The sequence below is a fragment of the Lacerta agilis genome, chromosome 4, assembly GCF_009819535.1.
Source record: "Lacerta agilis isolate rLacAgi1 chromosome 4, rLacAgi1.pri, whole genome shotgun sequence".
NCBI lineage: Eukaryota > Metazoa > Chordata > Lepidosauria > Squamata > Lacertidae > Lacerta > Lacerta agilis.
This window is the reverse complement of record NC_046315.1, coordinates 18,708,383-18,734,994: the sequence shown is the minus strand read 5'-3', so window position 1 is coordinate 18,734,994 and position 26,612 is coordinate 18,708,383. Positions and strand designations below refer to the sequence as shown.

The 26,612-nt window shown below is 39.3% G+C and overlaps 1 protein-coding gene across 1 annotated transcript in view; it reads right to left on the bottom strand.

The window, feature by feature from the left end:
* DYNC2H1 (dynein cytoplasmic 2 heavy chain 1) overlaps positions 1–26,612 on the bottom strand; it is a 139,761-nt gene that overhangs the window by 3,968 nt on the left and 109,181 nt on the right. Inside the window, exons 83-88 of the mRNA XM_033146197.1 lie at positions 20,406–20,522; positions 15,404–15,613; positions 15,142–15,231; positions 8,708–8,817; positions 6,280–6,361; positions 1,794–1,910 (exon numbers count right to left, since the gene is read on the bottom strand). Coding sequence (XP_033002088.1) covers positions 1,794–1,910; positions 6,280–6,361; positions 8,708–8,817; positions 15,142–15,231; positions 15,404–15,613; positions 20,406–20,522 — 726 coding nt within the window. The remainder of the gene's footprint in view (positions 1–1,793; positions 1,911–6,279; positions 6,362–8,707; positions 8,818–15,141; positions 15,232–15,403; positions 15,614–20,405; positions 20,523–26,612) is intronic.

Genomic DNA, 26,612 nt, shown 5'->3' with positions numbered 1-26,612 from the left:
GCAGTTTTGAGAGCAGGAGGAGGTAGGTGTATGGAGGGGCTGCACAGTCTATTTCCTTCCAGCACTTTGTCAACTCAAAAGCACCCCAAGCATGCTTCCCACCCTTCAGAAAATATACAAGGTCCTTTCCCCCCCCCCCTGAGAATGAGCAAACAGGTTGGGGTGAGAAAGCAAAAGCGAGGTCCTGAGCGAATGAACAGCCAGAGGGGAAAGAGTAAAATACTCCCTTTCCTGTTCCTCACTGCAATATTCAATGCAGTTTTTAATTAAGAAAACACTAGAGGGAAAGAGTCATATGACTGCATATCACACCTAATTTGGTTCAGATTTCAGTTTTATGGGGAAATAAGCTGCAGACAATCTGGCAATAATTATTCATCTGAGGTTAATTGGGAAAGTGTGATAAATGGCAGACAATGAACAAAAGTTATTCTTCAGGGCAGTTTTCTTCCATAAGGATTTATCAACCAGTCATATGAAAAAGTCTGGAGCGCTATGCTATATTCATCTAAGAGCTCTGTGATATTCAGCAACTATTGATTAGCCAAGTGCAGTGCTTTTTTCTTAAAAAAAAAAGTTTAGGGGTACTCTCATTTTTCTACTCAAATTGAAATACTGCCCCTCAATGAGGCCAAACTTAGATTCACAAAATGTTTAGGGGTATGTGTACCCCTGCATCCCCACAGGAAAAAAAGCACTGGCCAAGTATGACCTGCACCCTGACAGACCGCTGTGTATACCTCCAGTTGCTCCTTGCTCATTCCAAAGGCTGACACCTATTGTTTGGTTTCAGTCTGCTCTCCTCCGCACAATTGTTTCTGCATCAGTACATAGTGAGATACCTGTATGACTGAATTGTTTCACTATGTAAAACTAATGCAACTGTGACCATCATGTTCTAGAAAAGCCTTAATATATCTGGCTTATTACATAGATAGGAAAATTAGTCATTCGTTCTATTCTGAGGGACTCTTCCTAGGGTTGCCATATTTCAACCTCTTCTGGGGAAAGTTGTTGAGCTTTTCTTTACTATTATTTGCCAAAGTTGTTGAGCGATTTTAAAGAAAATTTGCCAAAATCTACACTTCTGACAAGGGTTGCCCAGACATTGATTCTGCCTGCCATATTCCAGCTAAGTCCGGGAAATTCTGGATGTATGGCAGCCCTATCTTCACTCAATAATTATTTGCGTGTTGGAATCAACTTTGCAGATTCTTTGCATGAAATTGTTCAAACCAAAGTTTGTATAAAGCTACAAATAGATCATAAAAAATAAGTGGGAAATTTTACTGAATCACAGTAAGTTGAATGTGATCCGGGCACATATGAAGCCATTCTTGAGACTAGCTCAATAGGTGAATATCCATTGAAAAGAACTAATTTATGGTAACATCAATGTGTTAAAAAATAGTCATGAAAACTGGCTCCGGTTATGCAATATGGCATTTGTGGTTAGTCTGGTTAAATGTTACCAAGTAATATTTGAGGAAATGAAAATTATATTAACCTATACTGTACCAGGAATAGAACTCTCTATTTACAGGTCCACACTGCAACAACAAAGGGTAAATGAGCACCATGTGCTCTATGAAAACCTATTTCCTCTTCCTGAGAAGTATGGCTTTAGATAAAAAGAAAATCCACTTTTGAAGATATGAAGAATGGAGCTTATTAAACTGCAAGGAATCTGACCTCTTTTTTTAAAAGCAGGTCAGACGTCATACTGAAAACCTATTACAACAAAGGAAACCAATTACAGAACTTAAAGTTTAGGACCCTTAATAATGAATTACCTGTGGAATCCAGGCCATGTAACAAGGGAGCACAGATGACACACTGGGAGAATCATGCTGGTTTTCTGAAAGTCGATTTCCATCAAAACTACAGCCTTCCAGTTGAAGGCCACTGATCTGTCATGGAAACATATAAAATATTCAAATGTGTGTTAGGGATTGAAAATGTGAGTAGTGATCGTGTTATATCTTAGCATAGGCTAAAGCAGTTCTCTGAATGGTTCATGTAAATAACAAAAATCAGCTGAAAATAGTACAGAACACAGTAGGAAGTGTATGTTCTAGAATAAAGGGCACTTCCTATGTTTTGGATACAAATTCTTTATTATTGCTAGAGAAAAAGTATCAGTCTATGTCAGTACTTGTGTCAGTGGCAAGTGTCAGGGCACTAGAGTAATGGAAATAGAGCAGCAAGAGCCAAATAAACATTAACAATGCCACATAAAGAGGAGAAAACAAATGCTCAAATAGGCATGGCTTTCCATTGAGAGGTTTGACATTCACATTCAAAGAACGAATTCAGTTACTGCATGTTTTCTGCAAGTCATTGAAATGTTTGCCACTTTACTATGTGTAGAAATAATGCACAAGGGGGAATGAATAAAAGAAATCTTAAAGGCATGGGGGGGGACTGTACAAGGTCTGCTGCTCACTTTATTTTTTCTATTGTGCTAACAAATCTGGCACTGTATAATTCTAGGAGTGATGTGTTTTGAAAGCTTGATTTTAGCAAGTAATTACTGAAGCAGCACATACAATTTCTGAATGAAGTTTCTTATTCCTACATTTAGGGGAAGTTAATTTTTGCTGAAATTAATAATAAAGTAAATTATATATTTTTGTCATTGGCATTCCCAGCTCCATATTTTTAAAATCAATTTCAATATGCTTCTCAAAAGCGATATATATAATAAAAAAAATTGTTACCACTTGCCACTGTTACAGAGCTCAGTTCAATGGAAGTGCTGCACATGTCCCCAAAACTGTGTATCATTTAGCTTCACACTGAAAGGGAGTACATTTAATAAGAGGACCCTCAAACCTACTATGCCATATTCAAGTAGATCCCCAGTTGTTTGTTCCAAGGATGCTCACCCGAGTGATTGCTGAACATGAGATTTTCCCTGTGACAAATGAACCACCTTAATGCATGCCTAATTAATCCAATGGACTCTGTGTCATGTCAAATGCAGGTAAACACCTCAAATTCAGCTATTAATTATGCTGTGCGAATAATGAGCTATCTCCAGCAAACATGCTGCCCTAATTAAAATAAGCAACCTTGTTTGTATTTCCTTAGAAATCCAAGGTCAATCCCTGTAGCGTACATAGTATTAAAGCATAATCTTGACTGGTGAAGTCACCTTTTGTGACTGTGGTGGGAAATGTAATTGCTATTACTCATGGTAGCTCATTAACTGCACTTTTTGTTCTTCAGTGTCATTTGTGCTTATCCCAGACATGAATTAGATGACCTTGCAAATTTAGGTTAAATGTCAGCTGATAAATCAATTCTCTGTCTTGCACCCCCAAGTTGTACAGCTTTTTTGAACCTATCCAGAAGACGATTCCATGCCTCTCCTTTTCAAGATACTTTGACCCCATGACCTGCTGGGGAGGGGGAAGCCTTCTCTCCCCTACCTGAGCTTTAGCTAGCATCACTCGCTTTATCTCTCACTCCTGTATTCCCGTGAAGTTGGATAAAGCCAGTCAAGGCCCACAATATGGAAGGTTGTGGTGGAGATAACTGAAGACATAGAACTGTAGAGTTGGAAGGGACCACAAAGGTCATCCAATCCAACTCCCTGCAATGCATGGATCTTTCACCCAATGTGGGGCTCGAACCCACAACTTTGCGATTAAGAGTCTCATGCTTTAGTAGCTGAGCTATCCTCCAGAATACAGGTCGAGTTAGTTAACTCTCTGTTCTCAAAAGAAACCCCTCCAAACCCAGCCACAACAAGGCTTCAGTGGCAACAGTGAAATCTTAAGAAACTGCTTCTTAGTATTCATTCTTCTTAATATTCATTTATGAGACAGGTAGCCACTGGGTCCCAACCCTCTCACTTCTTTCTGCCTTTCATATTTCATGAGTCTTACGCACCTACAGCTCCTGGGAGAGCTGAAAAGCAACTATTTGCATGTGAACTTTTCCTCCTCTTGGTTTATTTAGTATCTTTTTGCTTATGTTGGGTTTAAACATCTACCTCATGATCCCTTATACGGCATGTCTTTTCCTATCTCTGTTGGGAATTGTTTTGGGCAGATAGTCTGCATAATTTTAACCACTAATCATTCTATTCTATTTTCAGTATTTGTGCTTCCATCCAGAAGAACTATTTATTACTCTGTCAACCATTTTGTGTAAATAAACACATTTAAATGTAATAACTGTGTTGTCCTTGTAATTCCCTGTGCAGGCAAGGTAATATAGACATTTACTGGTCATTGCTATATTCCCCTGCCTTATCTCACTGCAAAACCTCATTGCTTTGGGGGGAGGGGTCCTTGTTGGATCCCCAGGCAAATTTTGTGCCACTAGTCATTGTATGAGGACTGGTGCCATCCAGGACAAATAATGCAGCAGTTTTACTTGACTGCTGGGAGTTGGGAACATGGAATGGCAGGGAAGAAGCTATCTTGTGCATACTGATTGTATGCACAGGCAGGCAGGCAGAGGGCAGAAATGAGGGAGAAAGAAAGAGCTCACTCCTTATCTTTCCTCCTACGATTCAAAGGAAGGAATGATTTGCAGCACTAATAGAAAAATACAATACTGTTGTGCCTTAAGCAGCAATGCAGCCTTCATTATCATTATTAGATAAATTTGTCCTCACACATCAAGCTTCACTTTATTTCAAACAAATGTGTAAGCTGGCAGATTGCAAAGAATCTCTTATTTTCAGAGTTCAAGTTCTCCACAGTAGGAACTGAATGATCATTAAGTGCGATCACAACTCGACTGGAAAGCCACCAGGAAGGCACAGCCATGCTTCTCTTTAGTTTATACAGTGTGTGTATGGTTTTAATATTTGAGTGTATAAGCAGCACACCTGATAGATGTTTGCAAAACTTGAAGACATAACTTAGGATATATTTTCTCTAAAGTCTTTATATTCTGCTTTAACTGAATTCATGCTACTGCTAAAATGTCATTGGGAACATCTCTTTATTTTTCATTTCCCAGTGATCTAAAATTATCACAAGAGGCATGTATTTGCATATGGACATGAGATGTGTCAGGGTAGAGTCTCTGTCCAAGTAATTCTAAATGTCATTAAAAAGATATAATTATGTACAAATTGACTCTGAACCAAGAATTCATCATAGCCTTAGAAGGAAGGACTTGTTACCCTAATCATGCCTTGAGGTTATCTGGTGAATTAATTATCCATTTCAGGATTGGAAATCCCCCTGGACCAAGCTATAAACTTGGTTCAGGTACCTGACTGAAGAGCACCTGCACTTCAAATTGTCTTTCAGAGAGGATCCCAAAATTGTTAGGTGACCTTTACAGACACACTTGAATACAGTATCAGAAGTCTGAATGTCTGAAAAATGCATTTGTAATTGTTGACAATCTTCTCCCAGATTTATGGTCTGCAAGTCCTAGCCTTCATTAAGCCAGAACAAATGCCTTAGCTCCTGTCAACTGGTCTTTTTCTTAATCAGTTCATTTTTAATCTAAACATCTTCTTGTTATGCATGCCGTGCTGTCCCCCCAACCCCTCCCCGAGGACTCTGTCAGTCCTTGAAGTGTTATTTCTGCCTCAAGGTGATGACTTCTGCCAGGCTTCTATTAGCACCAGTACTAATAGTTGCTGAAATGGCAAGCTTACCTTTATGCAATACTCCACATGTTATAGCCAGCAGTGATCAGTGGGGTGGCACAGGCAGGGCAGCACTGCACACCTGGCTTCCCAATATTGAGCACTGCTGCTGCTAACTGAGAAGGGTGGGGCATGGGAAGCTCAGGACGGTGCAACCAATCAGATGTTCCTACTATTGCATTCACAACACATTGAGCTCCCTGTGCCCCATCCCTCCCACTTTTAGTAAGCAGCTGCAATGCTCAGTGTTGGGAAGCTAGGGGTGTAACATCATCAAGCTGGTTACAGCTGCCTATAGAAAGCACCATTTACCACAGAACCACTCTAAGAGGAAAGCATCTTAAAGGAACAGAATTTGGTTTGTATGCTACAATAGTGGCTTCTAGTAATGTTTTTGTGACCCCCATACTCAGCTTTTAGAATAATTTCTTCTGGAGACCTGCATGTTTGTCTTCCGGAAGTGGTGAAAAATGTTATTGGCTTTCAGTTCCCATAGAAAATAAGAGAGTGTCTAGGGTAATTAGGTAACCCATCACATGTTTGGGGACTGCGTAGGCTATAAGTTCAATAGAACAAATGAAGGGACATTTCAAATGGCTTTCATAGAGTTTCATGGAAGCTTCAGTGAATGAGAAAAACATGAACATGCAGAATACCTGAACTTGGAGCTTTGCTGCTCGTATCTGACCTTTCCAGGATGCTGTAAATTTTAGGCTGTCTACTGAACAGCCCATCACCCTAGAAGAGACAAATAAGATGAAAACCTAAATGATGTATTTCACAAGACCATAAGAAACTTAAAATAACAGATTCATTTGCTGAGTAAGGGAGTTGGATTTTTTTTATTTAAAAAAGGAGCAAGAGAAAATACAGAATACCATTCTGTAAAACAAAATATTTTGGCAATGAAAAATAAGATAGATGTATTTTTTCCAAACAATATTGTTTCAATCTGAATAAGTATTTAAGAGCTTAAAAAAACTACATAGTAATTTCTGAAGAAGCAAAATCTCCTATTTCCTAGACTATGAATTCCTAATTTACATACCTATGTTTAAGATAACATTTTCTGCACAAAAACATGTTCTGTCTCCACAAAACATTCCCCCGAGAGCTGTCTTCATGTTCTGGCTCTAAAGAGTAGAAATGCTGGGACTTAACCAGAAACCGCTAGCAGAAAATGTGGGAACCTGGCCTACGCACTAATGGAGCTACTGCTGCCAGGCAAGGGAATTCCAACCACAGGCACAAAAGTATCCACATGTTTCTGTTTTAACTAATTACTGATAAACACTGCCTTGATTGGTAAGGCTTTCAGGGCTGCACTGTCTGAACAATCCTACATATTTTTTTGTTGTTGGCTGAATCCCAATATATCATATGAGCTTTGGCTCCTTTAGGACAGTGTGTCTTTGCTTCTTGTGTTTCAGCTCTTCTCGTGTCGGTGATGCTCTACCACAGTGGTTTTCAACCAGTGTGCCATGGCACCCTAGGGTGCCTTGAATGATGGTCAGAGGCAGCACTGGCCACTGTCCCTCTTTATTTCCCTTCCTCCTCTGATGCCCTCTCATGTCTCTGCCTCCTAAAGGCTTGCGTGGCTTTATGTTGCAGCAGCCCTGGCTACAAGCTCCCCAGGCAAATGGTGCTTCTGGGGCTGGCCAGGGGTTGCTTCGCAGGCCCCTGTGGGGCAGTGTGAGGAGACACCTCTCTTTGGGGTAAGGGGGGCAGCTCAGAGACCGGGGCGGCAGCTACAGCTGCACAGAGGACTCCTAAGGAGAGGGGAGGGGAGGAGGCTGAGAGAACACTCCACAAAAAAGGGCAAGGGGGTGACATAACTGGGCTGCTGAGCCCCACAGGGGTGCTGCAGAAAGAATGTAATTAGTCAAAGGAACCATGGACTCAGCAAAGTTGAAAACCTCTGCTCTAACAGATCAAACCAAACAACTATTTGGCCTAGCATTCTGTTTTTCACAGTGGTCATCTACTGTGCAAAGTCTTGCTCTGCCAGTACTTCCCCTTTAAAACATTCTCTTTGAAATATTCTCTCCCAAAGTGTTTTTTTTTTTTTTTAAGGGCACTTGCTGCATGCAGATGAGTGTCCCCATATAGCTAGTACTTAAGAACTAAGCATTATTAAAAGATTCTTAAAAGATGAGTGCAACATATAGTTAGTACTTGAGAACTAAGCATTCTTAAAAGTTTATTTACACTTACAGATGAATAGATTTCACTGAAATGAATGGGATTTACTTTCAAGTAAGCCTGGCTAGCTTTGCTGTCCCCACTATGCCGCTGGAACACTCATTTTTCAGGGCTTCTGCTTGAGTAACATCCACTTATTTCAGTTCAGCTGGTTGAGCCAGGATAAGGAAGTTATGCCAGCACACTCTGGCTGTGTTGGGAACTTGCTCATCCTGGCGGGTTTTTAATTTGGGTTGCTCCCTAAAATAACACAGAAGCTGCTGCCAGAAAGAAGTCCTTAATATTGGAGAGAAAGTTGTGCTGCGGGTCTGCACAACATCAGGCCAAGGATGCCAAATGCAGATCTCTAGCAATGTATTGTGGTTCAATGGATGCTTGATATCCCTCCTCCATTCCTTCCCCTGCTTTTACAATGCCTGGAGATGAAGGTTTCTCAACTTATCTTACATGTCATTAGGGTTGGTGGCTAACAAGTTATACATGATTGCTATATTGGTTTTTCACCCGATTATTTAATTTAGGAAGTTTATATCCTGTTTTGTTTTGTTTTTGACATTTTTAGAAACACTACTCAGGGTGGCCCACATTAAATTTTAACGCAAAATGTATAATATCTTTAACATATATCTAAAAGAGAGTACATAAAAGAAGATAAAAAACACAGGTTTCTAAGGTAATTAATTAAAAGTCTCTCTAAATAGAAAAAGGTCATAACAAGAGGGCAGGAGAGAGACAGAGAGGGGGCCAACTGGGCTCCATGCAAAAGAGAATGTTTTTGATTGCTACCATTTAGTTTTTTCCTGGAAAGAAAGGCAAACAGGAGGCAATAAAAGGAAAGCAAAGGTGTTAAGAAATTCATAAAATGGCAACCAATTCACCTACCTTGCGGTCTCTTGTCGTAAGGCATTCAGAAATGTGTCAGGGTGGAAGAGTTCTGAGAGGTCGAGGGTATCTGAGAGCAATATCTGCTTTTCTGCTTTACTCACCCAATTCTACAAAGGTAACAATATTGCACATTAATTGGGGGGAAACACCTAGTTTACTGTTGTAAATGGTCTTGAATCTTGAACACATTCGCCCACCAATCCTCTATACATTGTATGCTTATATGTCCCACTGACATCAATGCATATAACTAAGGACTGTAGTATTGGACGCAAATGATAAATGCACTTTGAATTTGGTTTTAGTGTGATTGAGGACCAAGAAAGATGATGTTGATGCACAACATGACTAGGTTTTTTTTACTCATATGGCAGCTCCCAGCTCAGGGAGCGAGAAATTCATGTACAATGAGAATGGGGGGTGTCTTGTCATGTAAGTGAATGCCATGGAAAGTCACCCCTTTTACAATAGACTGCAAAAAAGAGACTTAACTTGCATTGTGTTTTCCATTCAAGCAAACAGTCCCCATATAAAATGCTATTAATCCCCTAAATTGGATAGTTCAATTTATTTATTTTGACATTTATATATAATCTTTCTATGGTAAAAATCAAATTCAAGGCAGCTTAAAATGAATATATAAATCACACATAATTAAAGTGATTTTGAGAACTGTGGACTGCATCTCTTCCATTTTCTCTTCTCAGAAAGAATCTGTCTATCCTGGTATGTAGGTGAACCCTCAAGTGAAAATTTGGTGCTTCAGAAAGGAGCTTATGATGTAACAGAGTGGTCTGGGAAACTAGAAGGTTTCCCTTCTAGTTGACAGTTGTCTAAACAAAAAGAAATTGTGAAGTCTCATTTCTACTAAAGGGGTGTTACTAATGTCCTAGGAGCAGATTTTTTTTGTGGGAGAACCCTGAACTAATAATGTTTGATGCCATTCGCCTTCTTGTGGAGAGAAACCCAGGAACATTGAGCCAGCATCATTCTTGACAATGTCAAAGGATTTACTTTGGGATATCCATCCTGGATTATTATTATTATTATGAAGTTAAGCTTTTTAGCTCTAAAATGGCTTATTTGTTCCTGATCTTCTTCAGAGAAGACAGACTGTATGACTTATGGAATGATAGAGTGGGCTCAGTATGTCATATCTATAAGGTAAAATGAAGTATAAAAATCTTCTAGTATTATCTGGAAATGAATGTTTCCACGTTGACACAAAAAAAATAGTTTTATGAAAAGAAGAACAGTCTTGTTTGATGAATGGGACTTGTGGGATACAAGCTGTGAACTGGCCCACAAATTCAAATTGGCTGCCTGGGCTTGTCTGTTTTCTCTGTATGTATCCCTTCTTAGTACACAATATGTCACAAAGAACATAAATCTCTTCTCAAATGAATACTCCACTGTATATAACAATATTTACTATGCTTCTGAGTAAGCCTTATAGTTACCACACATAAATTCACAGATTACACTGAATTTTATAAACAGCTAATCATAATACATACGCACCACTAAACATTAGAGAAACATAGTACCCCACATAAATTTTGCATGTGAAGTGAAAGTTGGTGAATTATGGCAACAATTGTCACAATATATTATGAAATAAAATAGCTGAAGTGCCACACAGCTTTCATAAATACGTATCATTATCACACTCACATATCCTGTAACAGACATTTTCCTTCAGCTCAACACAATACACTGGACAATAAGAGGCCCATTAGTTACAATTTTTGGATTTTGAAGTGCAATATTTATCATAAAGTGAAATCCACATGTGCTGTGGATCAGAATAAAGGGACTATGAAATTCTCAGTCATAAAATGAAATCTCACAACCAACCAAAATGCAACTAATTCATTTTCTGAAATCTATCCTTATCCAAAATACATTGGATGGGTTCAGAAGTTCAGCGAACAACTGACAGAGAACACGTGAGTGCCTGTTGACCTCATATTTTTTGTTCCTTTTTCTTCCAGGACAATATGGATGAACTTCACATTCATGAGAAGTTCATGCATCCCACTGTTTCAATGAACAGAGCCCTCCTTGCTATAGTCATATATCACATGTGCTTCAAGGAAGACGACCAAGACTGGGGCTCCTCTTTATACCCTCATATGGATTTCTTCTTCCTTTACGCTTTGCACTCTTTCATAAAAAAACAGCCCTCAAGTCCTCAAACAATAACTACTTAACCATCTCTGCGGTTTCTATGCTGAGTGATGCATGTTCTGTTCAGCAAAGAAGCACAGAAATCCCTGATGCAGGTAGACGTGCTGCCCATGCTATGCAGCGCCTTGCATTGAAGTGTCTCCTCTTCTCATCTAAACACAGCTGGAACCTTTTACGCTAGTGCCATCAGGATATCCTTCTCGTTGGCTCTGGTCACCTTCATCTTTCGTAGGAGCTGCCTGATTCATGTGACAAAGCGTGGGGAGCTAGCTAGCTTCATATAAAATATATATCTATTTTTCAAAAAATATTGCTAGTTTTATAGCACTGAGTCATAGTTGAAAAAGCCGCTGAAACAATATCACTAAATAAATTGTAATTTGCTTTTCTGTCAGGGTCAAAATATGTTGCTGTGGTCTTTCTCTCAGACACAGCCATTTAATCAGGTGACCTTTAAATGTGTCACAACACAGATTATGAATGTTCATCCCTGACAATTAAGAGTGATTTGATTTTGTTCCCCTTTTCTATATTCATTAGTTGTACACTGGGCATCTCTGCATGCTCCTTTCAATGATTTAACAACAGTTCCTTTTATAGCATGGCCATAATTGCAATTCCCCATTAGAAAAACAGCATTTTGTAAATTGTTCAGTATCTAAGTGGTCATGGGAATCATTTTGTAATTTGTTTTTAATAAATTCATTTTAGTAGCGCCTTCAGAAACATTTAATTCAGTTCCTCAAGAAAGTTATGGGCAAGCAGTTATATTCAATAAAATTATAAGAGACTGCAATGTTTGACAATCACACGAAGTCTGAAGTAATCACTCCTAATTTGCTGTTTAATAAAATCTGTGAGCTTGGCTGGGAGATTGATATTTAAATACACAAACTTTTTAACATCACTATATATTAATTTAATGCCAGAATCTTTCTTTTAAAAATATATACAGTACTTATTAGACAGTTAAATTCAATGCAGAATTCATTGTGAACTCTTCCCATTTTAGATTGCATTGAAATGACCAAGAGATTATATACAAAAGCTAGAGCAAAGGTGTTGACATTTCCAGTTGAATTATTCCACAGTGCTTTTGTAAATGTCAGAAAATCCACACAGATAGTGCCTGGCCAAGAGGGCAACCAATCAGATGGGAATGGAACATCACATTGGTCCACCCATGCGATTTAAGTATTCACATGCATGGTGCTGTGGGATATTGTTACAAGAAAGAACTCCAGTGTTACTAGAGCTAAAGGAAAATGAGGGATTAGAATTGACCTCAAGTGAGGCAGCAGCTTTTGGAATTGGGAAAACGTATTCTAGTCCTGGTTCTGGACATAATAAACTAGCCTGTCCCCTCCTGCTAGTGTATCGATTTAGCTACGGCTTAAGCACATACAGAACACACATGGTGTTGTGACAGGAATCTTCTCCATCCTCTTCATGACATAGCTCTACTGCGCTAGGGTGCTGGAGGCAAGGTGGGAAGGCAAAGCATTTGCAGCATCTGAAGAAGCATTTGCACCTATCTGAAGAAGTGTGCATGCACAAGAAAGCTCATATCAAGAACAAACCTAGTTGGTCTCTAAGGTGCTACTGGAAGGAATATTTTATTTTATTTTGTTTTGACCATTTGCAGCATTGTCAGAGAGATTGTTTCCATAGAATTGCTGGTGGAAACTAAGATTTAGTTCTAAAATGCAGGAATTTGTAGGTCCTCCATTTCCAGCTTCAGATTGGTGCTCGCCTTCCTGGACTAGGGGAGGGGCCACTGCATGCTATAGATCTTCTTCCCTTGAGGGGAAAATGCTTCTTTCCATTCCAGTTTTGGATTTCTGGGGAACTGCCCAAAAATTCTGAGTCAGCTTTTTGTGACTCCTTCTATTACATCATTGTCTTGGCTGTAGAGCAGAGAAGGGGCAGGGTCGGCATTAGGCTACAGCAACTGCTGTATTAGAGTCTTGATATTAAGTAAACTACAGTTTCCTATCCCCGTCCCCACCCACATCAGTGTCGCTAACTGGGAAGAGGGCAGGATGTACTATTCAAGACTAAAGAAAATGAAAACTATAGTCAGAATGTAGGAGGGATCACAGCAGCTTTGTGCCCAAGAGGTGGGGATAATCTGGGTACCCAGGAAGCCTCTCCTCTGCTCCCCTCTCCCAGCTGTCCTGTGGAATCAGAAGATTAAATCAGTCTTCAACAAGGAAGAGGTGCTATTCCCAGAAGCAGAGACTGCACTCTGAAAGCCAGAGACAGAACAGTGTAAATAATTCCCTCGGTGATGCAAATTTGGCTAAAATAACTACCAGAAACTAGCACACACAAAACATTATTGTCACAAAGCTTCCTCAAGGTTTAATAAGGTTTCATGCCTGTGGAGTGGCCTAATGTATCTAATAATCCTTAGCAATATGACAGGCTGAGATGTTAATTTGCTAGTGCATTCTTCATCTCATTACGTGTTCCCAAGGGTAAAGTCATTTTATATGAAAGAATGAAATTAAAACACTCTTTATTATAGAACTTCCTAATGCAATATGCATCACCTACAGACAATTCAAGGGAGCCTATTAAGGAAATGAATTTTGGAGCTGGCAATAATAACCTTTTGACTACAATATCTGTCATGGGATGTGCTAAGGTTGGATCTTCATAGAAGTTCCGAGAACCACCATGGAGGTATTTTGTAGTACCAAAGGGAATGCTTGCATACAAATTCACCTCAGCTTCTGAATGAGTCACATTTAATATAACCATCTTCTTCCGTAAGAATGAAAAATGTTATCTGACTTTCAAAAACCACAACTAGAGTTTTGCACATTTACTCCAATGTGCACTTTCATTTGTCTAAAGAAAAGCTAAAATGTTTCTTCATATTTGTTAGCTTTCTTGGGAAACTATCCACTAAGTATTTAGAATACCCTAGACATGAGTTACTTTTTCAAATTAAATTACCTTTAAATGACTTTTTCCTGCCTCAAGAAACAGAAGAACACAACCCCACACACTGGTGCCCTAGTGCCCACTGAAAAATTGACACCTGCCAAATCATACTCTTCCTATGCTTATGACATTATGCCAGCTTTTGAAGTAGAGTAAGCCATATGAACTTAGTGGAGAGCAAAAAGCCATCTCCTTGTGTTCTGCTTGTGCTACCATGGTGAAATATAGAAATAAGAGTAACTTCCAAGCCTAGTGATAGCACACCACCAGCAAATCATCAACTCCTGAGAGGGAGAGCATAGCTCATAGGACAGGGCTTGGGACTATATCACCATTCCTGAAACTATGGATGCAAGGGCAATATATTCATGTAAAAGCTTGGAAACCTTTAGTCACAGGGGTTCATACTACTTCAAGACCAGATTACAGTGGTACCTCCGGTTGCCGATGGGATCCGTTCCAGAGATCCAGTCGAATCCCAAGGTTTCCGCAATCTGAGGACCGCTTCTGTGCATGCTCATGTGGTGGTAGACCGCTTCTGTGCATGTGCATGCAGAGAAACCTGGTCAAATACTTCCGGGTTTGCAGCTTTTGCATCCTGAGGTTTATGGAACCAGATTGTGCTTGTGCTTGATCTGGAAACTGCAATTAGTGTAGAATACTGCAGCACGGTTGCTGGCAGGAGTGAGACCCTGTCAATGCCTGTGTTCAGAGACCTGCACTGGTTGCCAATTTGCTACCAGGCATTATTATTAGTATATAAAGCCCTAAACGACTTGCAACCCGTCTACCTCAACTAGATGATTTGTGGAACTGACATTGTTACAGATGCTCAATAATACTTTTTTTTTTTTTTAGCTTATCACTGATTTTATTATTTGGATGTTTTAAACACACAGCTGTTGTTAACTGTTGGTATTGATAATTTTATTCTATTTTTTTGTAAACCACTTTGAGGTTTTTTACAATCAAGTGTTACATAAATTTAATGACATGGGTTTTTTTAAGTAAGTGAAGTGGGAATTTATGCTACAAGGTATAAACTCTACAAGTCTATGATTCTAGTCAGTTCTATGAAATAGGTTCCACATCTTCTACTCCCCTGCCTTGCTATATGTGAAAGTGTTATGTAGACAAAACTGTATTTGTGGAACACTCCAATACAAGCTACCTAGAGATTGTCTTTAATAAAAGAAAGGTAGGTATGAATATGAAATATAAATAGAACACACGTGAACTTTACTTTTTATTATTAAAATTCTGAATCTTAGAGAAATATTAAATTGTACCTGGATAGCATGTGCTCGTGCTACAACAGCTCTGAGATATTGCAAAGGATCTTCTGGGCCTTCCCATTTGCTCTGCCATGTTAAGGGACACTGAAAAAAGAAGATAATAACTGCAGGCGTTGCTGAGCTTTGTGAGTCACACAAGAACCTAACTGAAGATTAAAACTTGCACTTATCTAAATTAGTTGGCTTCGGTTCAAGCTTGCCATATTTACAGAATAAAGATGTATTATGTACAACGAGAATTAAAAGAAGACCTTACCTTCTGGTTTAGCAAAGCACTTGCTAGTTGTTGTACTTCTGAACTCAACAGCGAGGTTCCTCTGATGACTTTACTGAGAGCAGCGAGAGACAGATGAATACTCTGAACTAAGCGAATGGCATTGAACTGCTCAAGAATAATGAATGAAAGGATTGGAGATCCTTGACGCTCAGAAGGAGGGGACACCTTCTGATGAATCAGATTTGAATTCTAGAAGGGGAAAAATTGTTATTCAGTGGGGTGCCACAGGGTATTATTTTGCTATTCAACATATATATGAAGCTGTTGGGACTCGTCACTAGGGGGTTTGGAACAGGGTATCATCAGTGATACCAAATTCTATTTCTCCATTACATTGGAGTCAGGAGAACCTGTACAAGCCTTGGTCTGGTGCCTGGATGCATTGCTGGACTGGATAGGGGTCAATAAACTGAACTTGAATCCTGGAAAGATGGAGAATGTGTGGGTGGGTTGTTCCTGTGTCCAGGAGAACACAGGACTGCCGGTTCTGGATGGGGTGGCACTCTCTCTAAAGGAGCAGATACACAGTGAGGGTACTCCTTGACACATCTCTGTGAGTGGCGTCCAGTGTGACCCACGTGGTCAAGAGTGCTTTTTACCAGCTCTGGCTAGTACACCATCTGTAACCATTCTTGTAACGTGACAGCCTGACCACAAAAGTGCATGCATTGGTAACCTCAAGCCTTGATTACCATAACATGTTTTATGTGTCATGCCTTGCATCTCGTCCAAAAGCTTCATCTAGTGCAGAATGCACTAGCAGCAAATGGTCACTGAATAATGCTCCTGTGCATTATGAGCAGACTGTGTCTGTTTTCTGAGACAGGTCAATTATGAAATTTGGTTTTATTCCTAGCTAAAAGCCTACACACACACACACACAGAGAGAGAGAGAGAGAGAGAGAGAGAGAGCGGGAAGTAAACAATGTTTTAAATAGACTATAACAAGTGAATTATACATGATGAACCTGGAACTCGTATTTTGGGGAAACATCTGATGCTGTAGTTTAAATGCAGCTAATTAGTGCTTCCTCTTCAATAATCAATGTTCTTAAATCCTCAGAACTCTGCAAATTGCTCAGCTAAAGCCATTAGCAGAAGATTACTTCAGATATAATTTTCTGTTTCCTGATTTCCCCCAAAATCAAGCTTAGAAATCATATTATATGTAATGGAAAAAAGCTACACAGACTAAAAGTCTTTACATAAATTATACATTTACAGAATTAAATTTTCTTTTTTGATAATTGTACAATAAGATCAGTCATTTTTATCAGCTGGTTTTGAGTTGGTTCTGATGATTTGCCAACCTGACATGTGTTTAAAAAAAGCTATTCACACAAGCAAGTGAGTGTGTGCCTCTGGCCAATGCTTGTGATGGCACTGGGACAACTGGCAAGCACTCAGCACTTATTTTTAAATTTTATAAAACTACATTTTATTTAATTAATAAAACCATGGGAAAGTATGTTCAGAGATTTCTTCGTTTGACTCACAAACCATGGGGACCAAAACATTTATGTATATGGCAAAAGGTTACATTAAAGCAAGCTCTTCTCAGATTTTAATTAGAAACAGATTACATATATATGATTTTACCTATCTATTGTTTTAATGTAGCCTATATATATATATAATACTTTGTGGAAAGAAAGTTACAATTGAACATGCCAAACTATTTCACAATGGACTAATTCTTGCTATGTGCGTACAAGTGTGCTGAACTAAATTTCATAAGAGCACAGTGGCTGACTTATTTAGAATTTTAATTCAATAAGTAGAAAAAAGTTATCAATCACAGTTACTGTATGGCACAGCAGTGACAATACTTTCATTGCCTGTCAGTTTTTACCAAGAAGTTGCTTCAGAAAATGGCCTGACGGCTGCAACTGATTTAGGTGGCTTTTCATGGGCTTCATTTACCACTCTCTTTCCAGTCACCATTGTCAAAAGAAAGGAAAATAAATAGGAAAGCCCCGCCAGAATTTATTTTGACAACGTTAGCACACCACATTATTCTTGTTGTCAGCTGCGCTGTTCCCACATTTATATAGTGAGCTTTTTCACCACCAATCCATGTCACTGATAACTACTAGTGGAAAAAAATCACTACACAGTGGGTCCTACTAGATGTTAAGGCCACGGGGTGGGAAATTCATCATGGTGATGCCAATTATTACATATATTTAGGTGCCAGGCAAAAACATTGTTCTGCCAGACCTTTGGCTAATTCAATGATCTATGCCTTTTAAACTATGTATGAGTTATTGTTTTTATTTGTTATTATGCTATGCATTTTTGTGTTTTTATATTGTAAACTGCCCTGTGATCTTTGGCTGAAGGACTGTATATTAATGTAATTAATTAGAAATTGTATAGAAATTATAATAATAATAGTAGTAGTAATAATAGTAATCCATGTGGTGAATATAAGATCCAGTCCAGATTGAGTTATCATGTACTCATTTCTAGTGACAGGAATTTGCTACACAGACACAAATATACAAACTTCGCAACACTTTTGCATTCTGTGTCTGGTTTCAAAATTATCCCATTCATGAACTTTTCTGGAAAACAGCACAGATGATCTGTGACTGCCATAATGTGTCTTCACTGACTACAAACTACAATAGGATAGAAGCCTTAGTGGTCAACTCATTTTTTTGTGATCAGCACCAACTCCAGGACTGCCATATTTCGAACAGTGAAAAACCGGACAGAAAAGTTGTTGTGCACAAGGGTTTGCTGGGGAGTTCCTGCAGTTCAGTGACACTTAGAATGCCTCTATATAAATTGCAGCATAAAATCAGAGATTTGTTTTGCCACACCCCAGTGCCGGTGACTCAGTTGAGAGGTAGAGCATTTTCTCTGAGAGCATGATCAGAGACAAAGAAAGGGACTGTGTGGTTGCTATGGTGACTAAATTTGTGGACCCTTGAAAAATCCTCACAAACTGTTGCAGAGACTCCTAGTAACAGTATCATGCAAATTACTTTTGTGGGGCTACATCAGTTTGGATATCTCCTGCTCAAACAGGGAAATAATACTTTTAGAGAAACTTTGAAATGATAAGTGGTTCCACTTCAGTGCAATACAATGAAGGTAATTTAGTTTATTGACTACAGAACTACATCCCAAGCACTACAAACATATGCATCATCAACATTATTATTATTATTATAAAAAGTTTTAAAATGGCTACACTTTGCAGAGCTGTTCATTATAATATTTAGTAACAAAAATTCTGTAGTTTAGTAAGCTGTGGAGAGATTTCAAGTTTTCATAATTTTCATAGTGAAATATATTTTAAATATACATTACTATATACTAAAGATGACTATTAAAATTATTTCAAGTCTGTAATGTTTCCTCACTTAAAAATTAAAGTATTTCAAAAGCAAATTAATTATAATTTTGAGGGGCAAAAACTGCACTTAATGCTGATTAGTATTCTTAACTGCGTAATTTTTAATTCAAAATGACCATCAGAAGGAAATGTGTCTATAGCTAATCATATTGATTTAAATAAAATATAAAATGTACTGACTAATTATGTAGATAAAAAATGGAAAGTGATTCATCCAAATGAATTTGGAAAGAGGTGTCTATGTTAAAAATATTCATAGTTTTTCAGGTACGAAAGTATAATTTTTGGTTGGCAGTTTCTACTAACCGAATCAGGAAGATAATAATTATGATCCTTACTTGAGCAGACCTGCATACATATCTCCCAACTAATGGTTTTCAGAGTCGGTTTTGACAGTGCCAACAGTCAACCTGGATGATTTCCAAGCAATGATTGAAAATGTCCAAGCCCAGAGCATCAACTCACAACTGAGATATTTGGCTACAACAGAAAAGCTGCACCGCTGGCTTAAGAAAGAGAGCACCACAATAATTCTTTTCAGATGTTACCCATATGCATTTATTGAATGTGTAAAGGGGAAGGAGGATCATCTACAGAGGTGTGCTAAAAGCTGGATCCAAGTCAAATCCTGCATGTGGTGGTCAACACTCATGACAGCATTTCCACACACTGATGCTATTGGTTTCATCCAATCAACTGCTTATTTGTTTAAATTTATATTTCCCACTCACAGCAATGACTTAAGGTTGATACTGAAAGGGACATAATTCAAATTGTGGCTTTGGAATAAGCTCAAGTAATTTCATGTCAGCAGTATAAAACTAACATGTTTTATGTTAGTGCCATAGTTCACTATTGTCTCCTAAACGTACAGATTTCTCATCCATTCTCACTCCACTGATCTAATTATTGTACCCACTTTTAAAACAATACACAAAGAAAACATGTAATATTCAAACAGATGATGAAAATCAAAACAAATTTACATAAACCAGTATATATTGCAGAATTTATTTTAGTAAAAATTTAACAAGGAGCTGCAGATCCCTGGAATACGCCACAATTGTACAGAAAGAAGAACTGACCCATACAGAAAGTAAACTTTTTAATCTAGTCCTTAGCTAGCTGAAAATTTTGCATTAAGTTTTCCTACCAATACTCAGAATCATACATAACTTAGATTACTGGTTGCCTAAAGGGGCTCACTAAATCTTTCCAGAATCTTGAAATGATGAGACATGCTGCCATCAGTATGTGGGTTGAAAGGTCTTTACTTTTCAAGTTTTTATCCAACTCCTCAATTATATTGAGCAGTGCCACTTCTGGAGATATGCTCACTACCTGTGAGGTGATATTACTTGTTTCTTGAAAAATTTGTACCGAAAAGAAGTCTACCTTACAACCCGCAGCCGCATTCTTTTCTCTGACAGAAAACAAAGTTCTTTCAGTTGAAAGGAATCTTTGGCTCCAACAAAATATTATCTGAAATCCATGTTGTACTGGAATTCCCTTTTTGTGGAATGCCCATCTTTCAAATGAATGATATAGACATTTTACCTAGATTGTTCTATTGAAAGTAATACTGAAATGTTTACCAACAAATGACCCTCTTACCTGATTAAGCTTCTTCCATAGATTGAGGACTGGAGAAAGCTCATTAGACCAGATTTCCCTGTCAAATTTGCAGCCAGCAGTTACAGCCCTGCTCAAGATCCGAAGCTGTGAAATTACCTGTGAGATAAAAAGATAATAGGACAGTGTGTGAACACTTAAGACAATTCTCTAGTAAGGTTATGTGCAAGTCAAATAAACAGAATTGTCTTCTGGAGGTCAGGGTGGAATCAAGCACTTCAAATCCATCTCAGGGTTGCAGTACCCTAACCAGTTATGCATGTATTCATGGTGGCAAATGCAACTGTAGCAATCATAAATATATGCAGGATTGAATCACATATTATTGAAATCCTTGTGATATGGTAGGAGAAGCAAGCAAGCATACATTGTCTTGTTCAGGGGTTGGCAAACTACGGTCTGTGGGCCGGATCTGGCCCAAGTGCCCCCTGCATCCGGCTTGTGAACGGTTCTGCAACCGTCGCTTGGATCGGCGCGATCACAATTTCCCACCAATTATTTTCCTGGGCGCTATTTTTTGCCATTCCCCCCCCCCCCAGACTACATCACTCAGCATGCTCTGAGGGTGCTCAGACTTCCACGACGCTGGCCAATCTGAAGCCTTAGCAACCTCAGGCCTCCCTTCCATTGGCTAGTTTGATGCGAGCTGGCGACCCTTCCCAAGACTCGCTGCTCCGATCGGGGCGAGGCGCAGGGGAGGGCACGTTGATGACATCTAGCTTCGAGAAGGGAGGAAGAGAAGTGAAGGGGCGGGAAGAAACGGGAGCAGAAAGCCTGTGAGGAGGAGGAGGAAGAAGTAGAGGAGGAGGACTCTTCCGTGTTGCTTGGTGGTGGCACATTAGCAGCATGGTCATGGACACCCTGGGGTAGGGGCCCTTCCCCGCGGGGTGGCTGCAGCCCCTCCGTGCAAGCCGAGACCCAGCACGGTGGGGCGCCCCCCTCACCAGCCCAGCCCGCTCCGTCTGAACGCGGTGAGTGGAGGTATCTCAGCTGCTCTGTCTCTGAGGAAAGGGGGGGAGTGTGCACATGCGCTCCGGCCCACCACAAGTTCTGAGGAGCAGTGAACCAGCCCCTGCAGAAAAAGTTTGCTGACCCCTGGTCTTGCTGCTATCACTATTGAGGCACAGATGCTGGCATTCGTTTGGGCCTATAGAGACAGGCAGCTGTAAGAATGCCATGCACAGCCCTCATGGGCCTGTCTTGCAATAAGCCTTGCTAGAGGCTCTGGTGAAGAAGGGGGGGGGGATCTTTCCAACAAGGAATATTAAAAAAAATCAGCTGCATTTATTAGTTTTGATCTTAACAAGAAATCAGTAGATTTATCAAATAATAATAAAAAATAAAATTCAATTGTGATTTTTGGAAGTTTAAGTGGGATAGTTTCATTTTACTTCACCCTTGTTGGAATAATTAAATATCTATGAATTGTTCTGCGTTTTTTCACAGCAATGCAGTAAAGGTGAAGGTAAAGGGACCCCTGACCATCAGGTCCAGTCGTGTCCGACTCTGGGGTTGCGGCGCTCATCTCGCTCTATAGGCCAAGGGAGCCGGCGTTTGTCCGCAGACAGCTTCCGGGTCATGTGGCCAGCATGACAAAGCCGCTTTCTGGCGAACCAGAGCAGCGCACGGAAACGCCGTTTACCTTCCCGCCGGAGCGGTCCCTATTTATCTACTTGCACTTTGTTGTGCTTTCGAACTGCTAGGTGGGCAGGAGCTGGGACCGAACAACAGGAGCTCACCCCGTCGCAGGGATTCGAACCGCCAACCTTCTGATCGGCAAGCCCTAGACTCTGTGGTTTAACCCACAGCGCCACCTGGGTTGCCTATACTGACATTTATTTATCTTATCAGTATTTATAGGCTGCCCTGTAACAGAGCTGTCAGGGTGGCTGCCAAGAAGAAATGAAACAATTTTAAATTTAAGATCAATAAAATAAAATAGCGGCATGCTTATTTTCTGTTTACATGTTATTTAAAATGGTTGTTTCTTCTAAGATTTTAAAACCACAGTGTATTTCCTGTTTTGCTTGGCCACACATAACTTTTGAAATAAATAAACATTAATCTTTCTCTAGGGCAAACTATTTAGTTGTTAAATAGTCAGAATTATCCACTTAAAGCCCACCAGTGCATTTTTGATTGATTTTCTAATCTTGAAAAATGTGTGATGATGCACTGTTTCATTTTCTTTGTTTGTCTGATAAATTATGTACTGTTGTTTGGTTCAGTGAAAGCAAATTAAAATAATTTATCAGACTTGCTAGAACATGAAGCCTCACTAGTTGGTAGTCTGTGGAAGTATTATTTTAACTTTTATAATTGCTGCTATCGATTAATTTGCTAAACATTGAAGAAAACAAATTAAAGTTTTAAAATGAACATAGACACAAACGAGAAATTTTAAAAAAAACATTTCCATTCTCAAACTAGATACGAAAGATTTTGAATTTTGATGGAAATGCATCATTTATTGGGAATGTTTTGTTCCCTTGAAAATCCAAAATGCAACCTTGCTTTTTCTGCTACTAGATTCACAGATTTATACTAAGTCATATACCGTATTTTTCTGTGTATAAAACACCCCCGTGTATAAGACAACCCCTAATTTTTGAGCCCAAAATTAAGAAATAGATATTTTAAACATTCCGTGTATAAGAAGACCCACCCCCCATTTTAAACTTAAAAAAATTGGGGGAAAATATAGTCTTATCCATGGAAAAATACATTAGATGCCGCCCATTCCTTCCAACATATATAGGATGACAAAAATAATCCTGTCAAATGAGTATATTTTATTGTACTCATATTAGCCAAACTAATTTTATCTGGTCTCTAAAGAGAAGCAAAATGAAGGTGAAGACTAGTAATTATTTCTTTCAGAGGCCAAGAAAGAATAAAGTTTCTCATGCCCATAGCTGAGTGGTTAACATAACACCATTTTTTTAAAAGAGCTTCAGGGTGAATCCTGGAAGTTACACAATGGATACTTTAATGCCCATTTCTGGAAAACTGGAAGAGGGGAAAACACTCTAAACCACTATAAACCAACAATGCAGTCTGTTTCTAAAGAAAAGATCCCTCAAACAAGCAAAGAAACCACCTGCGTGTGTATATATATCTTAGCTTATGACTGAAGTTCTTGCAATCTAAACAACCATCTAAGTACGTACTAGCAGAAAAACTGCAGTGGAGTTCAAATGAGAATACAAAGGGCAAGCTGGAAGCCTGTGAAGCAAACTTGAGGTTAGAAGGGCCAGAAATTGAGGAGGTGCTTGCACACTATTTTTTCTTAAGTAGAGCCTTTTCCATGGCACAGTGAAATGTTAGTGCTGAAAATCCTATCTCATCCTGAACTTCACAATACTATAAAAAATATAAAAATTCCTTCCAGTAGCACCTTAGAGACCAACTAAGTTTGTTCTTGGTATGAGCTTTCGTGTGCATGCACACGAAAGCTCATACCAAGAACAAACTTAGTTGGTCTCTAAGGTGCTACTGGAAGGAATTTTTATATTTTTTTATTTTGTTTTGACTATGGCAGACCAACACGGCTACCTACCTGTAATTCATATGTGGCAGTCCTAACAGTTATAGGAACCCACCTGAGTTAAATAATTCTACCTCACATTTTAGTTCTTTCCCATCCATTAATGAACTAAGCCACTAGATGCAAAGGTTGATAGGAAAGGCTGTCTATACACATGAATACAGAAAGGGTTGATTTTCACAAGAAATGTACAATTTAAAGGATAAAATCTGAACTGGAAAATAATACATGAACTAAAAATTGCTTTAATTTTTAGTAACTACATGCATATGTTTAAGTTAATTTTTTATATATATAAAAAAATGATTCTGTTCTGTCTGCAATGTAGTTCAGCTACAGATTTCCCCTACTCCATATTAAATATGGCTGAACCATTTGTTTATTTAAGCAAATCTACTCAACAGTTTTAACAACTCACAGAATGTAAACATACATTAAATTCAAAGATAAGTGACAAAATGAGTTTTGTACAGTTTCTGCAGAATTAACTCTTCAAAACTCTGTGGCAGACTTTTGTACTAAAGTACAAAATCTTTAATGACTTGATTATTTTTTCTTATAAAATCAGCCAATAAACCTTCTTCTACATTTCCACCTACCCATCAAAATAGGAAAATAAAAAGGCAAGTACTCTACTGCCACCTATCATATTTAGTTACTGTATAATATATGTGACAGAAATGTTATTTCCTCAGATCTTATCACCCCGCTTGAAAATATACTATTTTTACCATGTTAATGGCAACAGACAGTTTTCAAAATAGGTAGCAGCATCTAAAAATTATGTTACGTGTCCTGAATAAATACTAGCAAAGAAACTCATGAAAGATAACCCTGATTCAATCCAAACACAGAAAAGCTATTTCCAGTCACATGATCCACTTTTGATGAATGTAAAATGGAACCTGTTTTCCAATGCAGTGATTTCCTGCCTCTGCTTAACCACAAGAAAGACTCTTTGAGGAGGTACATATAAACAATTTATTCTTCTCCTAGCCTTTTGCTGGAGCAGGCTGAGGTGTCAAATTATATTTTGCTTCATCTGTACTTTACTGGCTTTCATCGTCTGAAAGAATAACTTTCTGACAGAAAAGATAGTGGAATGGACACCCTTGGGAGGTGGTGGAGCCTCTGTCATTAAGCAGAGGTTGGATGTCAATCTGTCATGGATGCTTTAGCTGAGTTTCCTGCATTGCAGGGAGTGGGACTATATGCTCTGGGGATCCCTTCCGACTCTACAATTCTATGACTGTAACTGTTGTGTTTACTAATAAGTACAGGTGAAGGACCCCTGGACAGTTAAGTCCAGAATTCAACTATGGGGTGGGGCGCTCATCTCTGCTTCCAGGCCAAGGTGTTTGTCCGCAGACAGCTTTTCCAGGTTATGTGGCCAGCATGAATAAACTGCTTCTGATGCAAAGGGACAACATGACGGAAGCCAGAGTGCACGTTTACTTTCCCGTTGCAGCGGTACCTATTTATCTCCTCGCACTAGTATGCTTTCAAACTGCTAGGTTAGCAGGAGCTGGGACAGAGCAACGGGAGGTCACTCCGCCGCATAGATTTGAACTGCCTACTTTTGATCAGCAAACCCAAGAGGCTCGGTGGTTTAGACCAAAGCTGCACCCATCTATATTTATATCCCGTGTGTATATACATACAGTGGTGCCCCGCAAGACGAAATTAATTCGTTCCGCGAGTGCTGTCGTATAATGGAAATTTCGTCTTGCAAAGCACGGTCGGAGGAAGTGCGGCTTTACGGGGAAAAAAAAAAAAAACACAAAACGTTTTCGTTTTGCGAGTTGCGGTCATAGGGAAATTCGTCTTGCGAGTCACCCTTTCGTTAGCGAATGCCTTTCATCTAGCAAGTTTTTCGTCTAGCGAGGTACCACTGTATATATATATATATATATATATACACACACACACAGTGGTGCCCCGCTAGACAAATGCCTCGCTAGACGAAAAACTCGCTAGACGAACAACATTTGTCTAGCGAAAGCTGCCCCACAAGACGAAAAAGTCAATGGGGCTGCTTCGCAAGACGAATTTTTTTTTTTTTAGCGCGAGAACCTCTGCGCTCCATTGCCGCTTCGCTAGACGAATAATTTGCTCTACAAAAAAACTCATAGAACGAATTATTTCCGTCTAGCGGGGCACCACTGTATATATATATATGTGTGTGTGTGTGTATATAGGTGGTGCTGTGGTATATGCTAGCACAGTACTTAGTTAAGGATACATCTGTACTGTACAAAATTATGGGTAGGTCCAGATTGGGAGCCTCAACTTATGCAGCCAGAGGAAGGTTAGATAAGAAGCAATAGTGCACTGTTCTATGTCAGGGCTGGCAGCTTGAAAGCACACTCAAGGTAGTTAACCCTGAAGATAGGCAGCACATGGCAAATGGGTGTAGAAAGTGCAGGGTGAGGCAAAGGAGCTGGTGGACAACAAGCTTAATCTGAGGATCCGTAGAAGATTCTGAGGATTTTAGGCCAAGGTGAAAACTGAACACCTTCAGCTCTTGTGCCAGCTGACAAATGGCTTAAGCATACTGGCCATGTCAGCTATGAGGCTGCAGTACTTCCTTCTGGCTACCTTCATTGCCAATGGAAAACAGGTTCAAGACACCAGTTGCTCGC